This window comes from Corapipo altera, unplaced genomic scaffold, assembly GCF_003945725.1.
Source record: "Corapipo altera isolate COAL_440 unplaced genomic scaffold, ASM394572v1 133, whole genome shotgun sequence".
NCBI lineage: Eukaryota > Metazoa > Chordata > Aves > Passeriformes > Pipridae > Corapipo > Corapipo altera.
In genome coordinates, this window is record NW_020884939.1 from 1364180 (window position 1) to 1375520 (window position 11341).

The 11341-nt window shown below is 45.3% G+C and overlaps 1 protein-coding gene across 12 annotated transcripts in view; it reads left to right on the plus strand.

Annotated features, from left to right (window-relative positions):
• The window catches only part of TET1 (tet methylcytosine dioxygenase 1), a 95852-nt gene that overhangs the window by 63282 nt on the left and 21229 nt on the right, over nucleotides 1-11341 (plus strand). For 11 of the 12 annotated variants that reach the window (XM_027660965.1, XM_027660972.1, XM_027660964.1 and 8 more), the window contains 4 exons: nucleotides 7041-7249; nucleotides 8115-8265; nucleotides 10558-10647; nucleotides 11067-11204. In XM_027660965.1, coding sequence (XP_027516766.1) covers nucleotides 7041-7249; nucleotides 8115-8265; nucleotides 10558-10647; nucleotides 11067-11204 — 588 coding nt within the window. The remainder of the gene's footprint in view (nucleotides 1-7040; nucleotides 7250-8114; nucleotides 8266-10557; nucleotides 10648-11066; nucleotides 11205-11341) is intronic. The other variant, XM_027660971.1, reaches the window with a different exon arrangement.

Below are 11341 nucleotides of genomic sequence, written 5' to 3' on the forward strand. Positions count from 1 at the left end.
CACACAGCAGGGATCACAGACTGATCCCAGCCCTGCCCTGCACACACCAGGTTGGGATCACTGAATCCACTGAGTTCTTCCAGGGACTTTTACGAAGCTGTATCCTCTTGGAAATCTCGAGGCCCTCCAGTAACAATGCATTATAAATCAAGACAATGCACATCACATTTAATACTCCAGTTGTCTCCTCCTTGAGTTTCTTTTGATATCATCTGAACTTGGCAGATAACTGCTGTTTGGAGGATTCAGGTGTTTGGGTTTGGATTCTTTTTTTTACTCTTGTCCTCTAACCACTTTTATTATTGTCCCTTAACCACAGGGCTTTAAAATTCAGAAAAAATCCTTGGTTGTCCCTGTGAAGGTTTCTGACATGGGAATCTTCCCAAACTTCTTGTCTGTGACCATCTTGAGCCTTCTCTTTTTTGAGTGATTTTTTGTTGTTGTTGTTAGTTGAGGGTTTTCTGATTATTTTTTGTAACACTTGGATGATCTCACCTTTTAGATTCTGTTAGCCTGCTGATGGCCCCAGTTTGAAAATACAGTATATTATGGGGCTCTTATGCCTTTTGCAAGTAGTTTCCTAAATTCTTGTGTACTGTTGGCCTCTTTTATTTTTTTTTATTATTTATAGCTTGACAGATCTTTATTTTCTTGATGTTGTCTGTTTATTAGTAGGCCATATAAAAAAACCGAGGGGTAGAATAAAGATAGATAAAAAACCTCATTACAAATACTTTTAAAATAGTTACACTTGAAAGTACAGTCCTGGACAGACACAAACCTGATATTAGCCACTGAAATTAATGTTTTGAAAGTAATGCTTAGATAGCCCATTGTTCCAATCAAGATTTTCTAGATCATTGAACTGATGGGAATTTGTAGCTAAATACCAGAAACTACAATTTGTGGAATGCTGAGTGAGCCATAATAACAATAAACTCTTCTACAGACACATATTTTTTGCAGTTTGCCAGTTTGGTTTGAGTTGAGAAAGTGAGAAAAGTGAGAAGTTACTCCTGCCACGGCTCTCTACAAATCAGCTGTTGTTAGTATTAGCAGAGATGTGATTTATTCAAAGAAATGAGCTGTCTGATGCTCTTTTTTTGTGTCCTGCTTGGCAGTGATGTGGTCTGGAGGTTCTGGTGCCTGTGAGGGAGGGGACAGTGGAACTGTCATGTTCTTGGGACATAAGAGTGGGGAATTCTTGCAATAGATTTGAAAAGGACTTCAAATTCTGCTGGACTGGCTGTGTCTTGGACAGCCAGGGAGGATGTGCAGTTCCATTCTGCTTTAAACAGCTTACTGTACTTCACGCTTTTATTTCATTTATTGAATTATCTTTATGGTTAAATCATGTTCTCCATAGGAGAAGTCTGGAAGGAAATGAATTTTAGCAGATGGAGAGGGTGGTTCATGGGGGTTTTGTTCACCTTTTCGGGCAATGTTGTATTAGGGCATCCTTTTCTTGCCTTAGTGTTGTAACAGGTTAGTGTGTGTAGCTGAGCAGGCTTAGAGGAGCTTATCTGGGACAAAAACGCTTGGAATACAGCCATTCTTTAAGTGCTGCAATGCTTTGAGATTCAGAATTATTAGAAACATTTATGTGGTTTAGGAAGTAAATAAGAGCATTTTAATATTGTTTAACATGAGGAATGACTCAAATATTTTAATAGAGTAAAAATGAAAGAGAAAAGCTGTGTTAAGGTGAACAGCAGCAGGTGTGACCAGCACCCTGGTGTGGGTTATTAGGGAATTGGAGCTCAGCAGAGATCTCCATACGGACTCTGTACAGAGGCAAAATCTACAGGTTAGAAAACTGGGAGCCACAGTGTGCTTAAGGAGTCTCCTGTTCCAGGAAATTACAGGGAACAGCTAAATATGTTCTCACTTTCAAATCAACTACTGATATCCTGCAAAGGAGACACAGTTATTTGTCTGAAGAAATTCAGAATGGGCTGGAGGAAATACTGCAGTGGAACCACATGGAGGTGAAAAAAACCTAAAAGTACCTTCTTGTTGGTTCTGTTGTTTGGAGGGGGTGGGTTTATTCAGTAATTTATAGCAGTGTTTTTAACTCACAATTAAAATTTAGTGCTCTTTGCTAGTGGTGTCTGGATTAAATCATGTTGAAGTTAACACAACTCTTTCTGATGATTGTAATTGGAAAGTTAATTTCTCATCCCTGGGGGAATTCAGCATCTGGTACATGGAGCTTCTGCAGCTGGACTGAGCTACTTCCCAAGGCGTGTCCATGCTTATGTGGACGGGCTGGCTCATGGCTGGGGGCATTCTTATTCACTGTGGACTTATCCCTTGTTCTAGAGCTCCTGCTAAGGAAGTAGAACTCCAGCATTTGGACAGCTGGAGGAGCTTTTATTGACAGTGTGGCTTTACTGATTGTTCATTGCAACCCATCCAGAAATGGTTTGAAAAAGCAGGAGATGCCACAGTGCCGAAGTGCTGCTGATACAGCGTCGTTCGGGATAACAAAGAGCAAGGACAGACATCACGAATTCTGATCCTGACTGAATGGCCACTGAAAATAAAAGATAAAAATCACTCGGGAGAGTCACACAAAAAGCAGTGTTCTAGTTCCATGTACTCGGTGGTGGACACTGGGTTGTTACTGCTTGAGATGATGGTTTGTTAGACAAAGCTTCATTGTCCAGTTGTGATGGAAACTGCAGAAGAAACTGGTGAGAACTACTGGGGAGGAACAGAGAAAACCTGGAACATTGCTGTGCCTCTGTGAGAGGTGCTGCCCCCCTGGTTGGGATCCTGTCAGTCTGATCCCCCAGGAAAGCACAGCAGGACTGGGAAGGACAGATGGAGGTGCAGACTGGTCAGGCTGGCAGAGAGGGAAGGGAGAAGGCAGAGCTGTTGAAGTGTCCAGTGGCATGGAGCTGTATTCTCCAGTCTCATCCTGGAGCTAAACTAGAGGGTGAGCTCAGCACCAAGGAAGGGTCATGTTTTTTCTGCACGTGGTCTGTAATTAAGCTTTCCTGGGAATGTAGTGGGTGGCTAAAATGCTGCATGGATTTAGAAGTGAGTGGAGAAATGCACAAAAGGCAAGTGCTTGGAAAGCAGGGGGAGAGCTGTTCCCTGAGCTGCTGGCGGGTGGCTGGAAGGTGCCTGGCTTTGCTGGGAAGCATCTCTGCATCCCAGTGCCTCTCTTGCTGCACATCCAGAGGAAACTGCTGTTTGTCACTCTCAGGATCATGATAAGGCTGAACTGTGCTCTTCTGACCTCATCCTGTTATTGTATTCTTGATTTTTTTTAGCATCCTTTTCACTCTCCTTGTATGCAAGGTGTGAAAAATCTAACTTTTCCTCATGGGTATCCCACAGCTAAATTGCTGGAGGAAATTCTATTGCATAGGGCACCTCTTCAATAAACCTGCCATAGCATTTGGCTCGTGCTTTCTGGTAAGAAAATTTGGGAAGCTTAGGCCTTTGTGGCTTGTAGCCCAGAGGTTTAGCTGTGGTATGTTGCCAGAATAGCTGCTGATTGTGTCCCACCTGGCTGTGGGACACCTCGAAGGCTTGCTCATGTTCTCAGCTCCTGCCACCTGGGAATACCTGGGCTAGCTGAGAAAATGAATCACTTGAGTTGCTGCTTTCCCTTGGGTGTGCACATCAACAAGGACACCTGGACAGCCATAGGAATGCAGGATGTGCTACTGGTGGGGGCACAACTCCAGCACCAGAGGGATGGGCAAAACAGGGGTTTGAGAGTGATCAAAACAACTGAGTGTCCTGCCCAAATCAGCACCTCCAAGGATGGTCCTGGTGGTGCTGTGTGTCCAATATGTGTGTGTAAGGAGGCTCTTTGGAAGGAGCTGAGTCCCGTTTTGGTGTTCCCTTTTGACTTAGACGTGGCTGTGTTGGCACACAGGGGAGGGAGGGGCAGCAGGGAACTTCATGCCAGTTAGTGTGAGTGCAGAGCAGGGCTGGTGGGTACTGATGGAGCATGTGGAGGAGTTTGGTAGGTCCTGTTCCTTTCCTGAAGTGCAGCTGAAAGAGTATTCATTGTTAATGTGGGCGTCTTCATGGATACTTAGTACTGATGACATGGGGTGGTTGCTGAAATGAGTTCAGGAGTAATGTGGCCCTACATACCTGCAGAAACCTGACCATGACATTATAGAATCATTTAGGCTGGACACAACCTCTAAGATTGAGTTCTGCCATTAACCCATCGCTGCCAAGGCCACCACTAAACCACAGCCCTGAACACCACACTACAGTCTTTTAAATCCCTGCAGGGATGGGCACTCCACCACTGCCCTGGGCAGCCTGTGCTGGGGCTGGACAGTCCTTTCTGGGAAGAAATTTTTCCTAAGATCCAGTCTAAACCTTCCTTGAGGCCATTTCCTCTTGTCCTCTTGCTTGCTGCATGTAAGTGTTACATAATGCTTCACAGACTTGTTCAAGTCTGTTTTGTTGATCATGTTATTTTTCTGTGTGAGTCACTCAGAAGTCATGGTTAGCTTGTGTGGAAAAGTAATTGCAGAGGAAAAGTTTTATTTTCCCATTCTAAAAATGTAGCTTTTAAGTTCTTCTGCTTAACAAATGCTTGCTTTCTCATTCCTTGTAAATGCATTAGGGACCAAAATTAAACAAACTGAAGTATTAAATTATTTACTTTATCACTGTTGTTAACTGCATCACAGAAATCATGAGTAATACCCAAAACCTTTGGACACGAGGTTTGCCAGCTGATTTGTGCATTGTCCCCAGTCTGGGGAAACACTCTGGAGTTCAGCTGTCCTGCTCAAAATTGCTTTTTCTGTACCCTGAGTGTGGCATTGCTGTGGGTTCAGTTATTGCACAGGAGAGGCTCAGTTCATTACTGCTCCGGGAGGGCATCCTCAGTTCCTCTGGGGAAGCAAGAGTGGCTCCAGCTCCACCTCAGGAACCACCCCAGCTCAGTGACAGGTGAGAGAAGGGCTGATCTCTGGGAACAAAAGGATCCAATGAGTGGATGATGTACCTGACCCAGAGACGTAAAATTCACACAACGAAAAAATACATGAACTTGCCTTTGTGGCCCAAAGGTGGTGGATTGTAAAATGGTTTTGGGTGCAATAAGAATATTGCATTCTCTACAATATGCACAATGAAGCCAATTCCAGCTACATTTAACTGCAGGAAAGTGTGGTCTTAGTTTTAAGGAAACTATAAATTTCCTTTGTGTTTGTTTGTCATTTTTCCTGGACTGTGTTTTTCCAGTTTAGAGCTACATGAGAACTTAAAAAAGGCACCTGATGTTGTACAGTACCAGACTGTGTTATTTGGGTTGGTCTAAAAATAAGAGAAAAAAGAGAGTAAAAGCATCACTTCACACTGAGTAACAAAATTAAATTGTTCTTCTGGCTAGAAGGAACTGCTGCCTCAGGAATGTAAAACTTTGACTTGAATAACCTGTACCGTGGATCAGCCTTAACAGACTTGCTGCCAACTTCACTTAAATGTAAATGAGTTGGATTATTTTTCTTTCCTCATAAGACATACTGACCTGTCAGTCAGTAGGTTGGTCAGAACCAAGACTCCTTGTCAGGAATGGTGTATCAGAGCCACTCATTTTCTCATGAAGCCCAAGGCTGATTGTAAGAGCACATGATCAGCTTTAGAAGGGTGATACTTTCTCTTGGCATGAATGAACTCTAAGCTTGCTCTCCCTGCTCAGCCTGCACAGGTGTGCTCTCCAGCTGTTCATCTGCTGCAGCCCTTTTCATTGGCAGATGAACTGCAGGTGTGCTTTGGTCCCTGCTTTCCAGGAGTTCAGATGATTTAGATATTCAGAGGTGATCAGGGCAGGGGTCACATATGAGTGACAGCTGCACATCTGGCAGCACAGCAGCTTTGACATCAGTCCAATGGGGAATCTGCCTGAACACTTGGATATCTGGAGGTATTCCAAGGGAACCGTTGCCTTCCTGCTTTTCTCATCCTTGACTGGGGCTGTTCTGTGTGGGAGCTCTGCAGGTGGAGGGGGGGCTGGGGGAAGGCCCAGCCCTGCTTGCCCAGAGCCAGTGCTGAGATGGAGCTGGCAGAGGCCTCTGCAGTGCAGGGGCTGGTGCTCACACAGCAAGAACCCTGCAGGTGCCCAGCTGAGGAGGAGGATGGAGCCTCTACTGCCTGAGGGGGTTGGAGCTTCACACTGGAGCACCAACACCTTTGCTGGAGGCCCTGAACAGGCCATGCTGGCTAAAACGTGTTGGAAGAATAAATAAATGTATTTTCAGAGACCATGTTCTATAATACCTAGCCTTACTGCTTTTTTTGGTGGTCTTAAATGTGACTTCCAGATTATAGCAAAGCCCTAAATATGTGGGAGTAGGATTGTCTAGTTCTTTGATAATTTTCCTCCTTTTTATCCAGTGGTGTATTCTACTGTTCCACACTGGTTGGTCTCTGTGTTTGAAGGATAAGGTTGCCAAAGATGGCTTTGTACATCATGCAGGTCAGTAACAGCTTCACCACTCTCAGAGCTTTAATGGAGGTAGTCTGGGATATGTTGTGAAAAATCCCATTGTTTCCTTCACTAAGAACACAAACTGTTTTTGTTGCTTTCTTATATTTGCAAGGTGAGGACCATCTTGGGTACTGATCTCTAACACTGGTAGCTGTCCTAACACATGTGCCTTACTGGTGTGCTTTCACACACCTGCCTTCTGCGGTTGGGCACTGTACTTTCTGCCTTATTTTCAGGGTAACTGTTGGGTTCTTAGTGGATCTCTTGTCTCAGGATTGTTTCCTTCCAGAGGTTATTTGCCTTTTAATGCATCTCCTTTATTGCATGTGTACAAGATCTAAAATACTCCTCCCCCTGTCAAATACGCTGCTGTCTCTCCTGCAGGTAAGAAAGCAACACAAAACCCTGTTCTACCCAGGGCTGAGTGTGACGCAGTCCCGGTCCCGCTTGCCGATGGGCACTCTTTGGGCAGCAGTATTCCTTGCTTTTCGGGCCTCACCCATCCCAGAGAGGAGCAGCTGACGAGGTGTTTGTTCGCAGAGTAACCCCGTGGTTGTTGCAGGTGATCCGCAGGAGCAGCGACGAGGAGAAGCTGCTGTGCCTGGTGCGGCAGCGGGCGGGTCACCACTGCCAGACGGCCGTGATCGTGATCCTGATCCTGGCCTGGGAGGGGATCCCCCACCTGCTGGCGGACACCCTGTACAAGGAGCTGACGCAGAGCCTGCGCAAGTACGGCTGCCCCACGAGCCGCCGGTGCGCGCTCAACGAGGAGTGAGTCCCTTCTTCCTTCTGGGGCTGCCTGGGCTCTGCGGGGACAGCCTGCCAACGCAGCACTTCAGCTGGACGAGGATGCACAAATCCCAAACCACTGGCTGTCACTTGTGTCACGCCTCGTTCCTGGCTCTGTGGGAGCTGTACGTGCTGTGCCAGGGAGGGGGTGGCCGTGAGCTCCTCTCCTGGCTCTGTGCACGCTGCCCCAGGTGCCCTCTGCACACCCACCAGGCTCAAAGAGCTGCCACCAACGTGGGATTGCACTTGTTAAAACAGATGTGACCCTGAACCCAGGATCTCCCTCTCTGTGCCTCTGAGAGGAACTGAGTTTGTTTAATAAGAATATATTGTAAGTGCAGTGCTGCCTTTGTGCTGATCTCTGTGTAGCTCACATTTCACAGACTCATAGCTCTACAGGGACCTGAATCTAATGCTTGTGTTCTTAGAGTCCACTTTGAAAGTCAGATCAATTTGGAGTTAATGGTATTGCTGCACATAACACAATAACTATTGGATTTAGGGGTAACCTTTAGTTGCAGGGCTACTTTCCTGGATAAAAGGGTTATCCAACTGGAGAATTCAAAATGAAAGTAGCACGGGTGTATTTATAGAGCTGTGACTGAATATTTATTTCCCAGAATTAGGTCTTGAGGGAGTTGAGTCTGTCTTCCTGGGGAGAAAAGTGAGCCCTCTACACATGAATATTTCCTTAATAGAAAATATCTAGTTAAGCCATGTATTTTATAAATTCCTTTGTTTTATGCTCTGTATTATAAAAGAAACAGCAAATAGCACTGACCTAAAAAACCCCAGACCCAAGAACTGTGTTGCCAGCTGACCTGACTGTCTTTATTTCCTTTCCTAGTCGTACTTGTGCATGTCAAGGACTTGACCCAGAAACTTGTGGAGCATCGTTTTCATTTGGCTGTTCGTGGAGTATGTATTTCAATGGCTGTAAGTTTGCCAGGAGCAAAAACCCCAGGAAGTTTAGGCTTCTCACTGATGACCCTAAGCAAGTAAGATTTCTTTTTTTTTTTCCCCTCCAAACACATCTTCTGGTGATTTTCAGAACTGGGAGTGAAATCACCCCCTTCTCTCTCATACACGTGTGCCGAGCTTATCACACACAGCCAGTGCAGTTTTTTTAACTGTAGTATTTAGAATCATTATTCCACTGGGTGAAAACTCAGTGTCACTTATGTATTTAATTACCCTAAAATTATCCTTAAATGCTTTTCTGCATGTTTAGCTCCCTGTGTAACCTGTGTGAAACGTTCACTCTTCGGAAGTGTAAAACACAGCTCGATAGTTTCTCTAAAGACCAAGCCTGTAGCTCAGACCTTCAGGGCTTCTGCCTTGGCACAGAAAATGTGCAACCCCAAGGTACAACTGCTTTCCCACTTTTGTAGGACCAGCTGACAGCCTGGGCTTCCTCTGTCACCAAGAATAAACTGGTTTTTTTCTGTGGCCAGCATGTTTTTTAAATGGTTTTGAAGGAATGGATGCACTAAAACACGATGCAGTGAAGTGATTCTGTTAATTGCTGGTTAGGAGTGTCAGTGATGTCACAAAGGTTGAGGCAGCACAGAAATTAATGATGGATTATGTGAAGTAACAAACATCTAAAAAACCCAACCCCATTAGTGTTTTACTCTGAAAATATTTTCATGAAGAAGGAATAAAGGTGTTGTGAGCTGAAGGCAGAACAGGCCAAACCCAGCCTTGCTTGTCTCAAGAGGGAATTGTTTTATAAACTTTGTTTATAGAAAAATGTGTTTATTTGGCTTCTTCTGTTTTAGGAATCCTGTTCCTTCTCTGTCTTTTGCCATTCTCTGTGTGTTCAGGTTCTCCCTCTGTCTGATGCTGGGCATGGAGCATTCTGTGCAGGCATGTCCTCTGTAGGTTTGGGATGCTTTGAATTAGCTGGAGAACCCCCCAAGGCAGAACCTCCCTGTGTGTCTAAGGAAACACAGAGCTGAGGCAGCTCCAGGAGGTCTGTGGTCAGAGCAGGCTCAGTGGCACACTTGTTTTTGGCATTATTTTTTCTATCGGGTACTTCTTTTAGCTACATACTGGCTATTGATGATTTTGCAGATGACATAAAGCTAGGAAGTATTAATAAAATTAAATTTTCAATTAAGAAAGCAAATAGAGAAAAAGATATTTGAAAGTCCAGAAAGACTTGGATCATTTGAAGCACTGGATGGAGTGAGATGAGTTAAGGGTATGATATCCCTAGGGAAGAATGGTACTTAGGATAGATAATGAAGGATATGTTGCCTTCAGTGCAGTTCAGAAACCCTTGTGGCAGCGTTTCCAGCTGATGAACTGGCTGTGGTGTGAGTTAAAAATACAGTATTGTCTTGTAAGGGAACACTGCATGGAAAAAAGTGAGTCTTCTGTACACTGGTGTTTACAGGGTAGGGGGACAAGTGGGTTTGGGTTTTTTTGAACAAAATCAGCTGTTGTTTTTTGCATTTCCACACAATGCAAAACTGAAGACACAGGTGGTTGTGTCTCAAAGCCTGGTCCTTGGAGGAAAACAAAGTGTGTCTGTCACTAGTTGGTTGGTGGTTTTTCTGGAAAAGCAAAAACTTAGGATAAGAACTTGGAGATTGTGTCTATAAATAAGAATTTAAATGCGATGCTGCCATACAAGCCCACCTAGCTAATTCTGAGTTTATATGGCTTTGCCTAAGGAAAGGAATATTATTTCCAAATCTAGTAGGTATTTCCATGAAGTGCTGAGTTTTCCACCTACAAAGAACAAAAGAGTTAACAACTGTTTGTAGTGAAAGTTCTGTTGCAGTATGAGAAAAGACCTAAGAGCTGAAATGAGTGTTAAATGCAATTGGCAGTTTCTCGTACAGTTAAAGGAAATGTAGTGGAAACCTGGGCTTCTTTTAGCAGAGCTGTGTCAATGTGGATTAAGGCCCATAAGCAAAACACTAAAAGAAGACCTGAGGCTCCTTCCCTGCTCACAATGGGGTATGAGTTTTGTCCTCTGGTTTTGTGTAGAACATACCTCCCTCCTTGACACATATCAGAACTGATGCAGAAATGAGTTCCCCTGTGTTGGGTTTCTTTGCCCCAGCAGATACCCTCCACTGTTATTTGGTTGATTTGTATCTAACTATTTTGGTGTTTTGGTCATGCAAAAGTAGACATTTGTGGCTAGTGACAAAGGGCAGCAGGACAGAAGTCAGATTAATAAAACAAGAGGTAGAAGCTGAGCTGTCAGGCATCTCTCACCTGGCTGAGATGCTTTCAAAGCCACCTCCAGCACTGAATGTTGCCTTTCTCTGCAGGAGGAACTTCTGGAAAATAATTTGCAAACGTTGGCTACTGATGTGGCTCCAGTGTATAAGAAGCTTGCTCCAGAAGCTTTCCAGAACCAGGTAGGTGTGTGACACTCAGCTCTGAGCAGCAGCTTGGTCCCAAACCAAGGAACAGCCCCAGGCCTTGCAGTGCTGTGGAGCTGCTGCTTCCAGGGGCATTTGGCAGGTTTTAATGTACTGCACCTCCAGATTTGAACTGAGGGTTCAGTTGTGGCCTGAGCTGGGCACAGGTGACAAAGGCTCAGAGATAATACTGTAAATAAATTGGTTTCACTGTTTCAAGACACTTAGAGTCTGGCTGACCTGATTATTTCGCTGATATCCAGCCAGAAGTGTTCCATGTTTGATTGGGAAATACGTGCTTTTTGATCACTGTGGCTTCTTGGCTGCCTTCACTCTGTCACAAGGGGGGTGGTGGCCCTGGGGCTCCCAGCCCCTCCCTTTGAGTCCCAAGTAGCTGCAGTTTACTGTCCTTGCAGGTGGAGAACGAGCACATGGGCCCTGACTGCCGGCTGGGCTGCCAGGCGGGCCGGCCCTTCTCCGGGGTCACGGCCTGCATCGACTTCTGTGCCCACGCACACAAGGACACCCACAACATGCACAACGGCAGCACCGTGGTACGTACGGCTGGGCAGGGCTGGGCACGGAGACAGGCACTGCTGTAGGGACAGGGCGGGCTCAGGGGTCACTGTATGGATGGGGCTGGTTCAGGGGTCACTGTACAGACTGGGCAGGCTCAGGGGTCACTGTACAG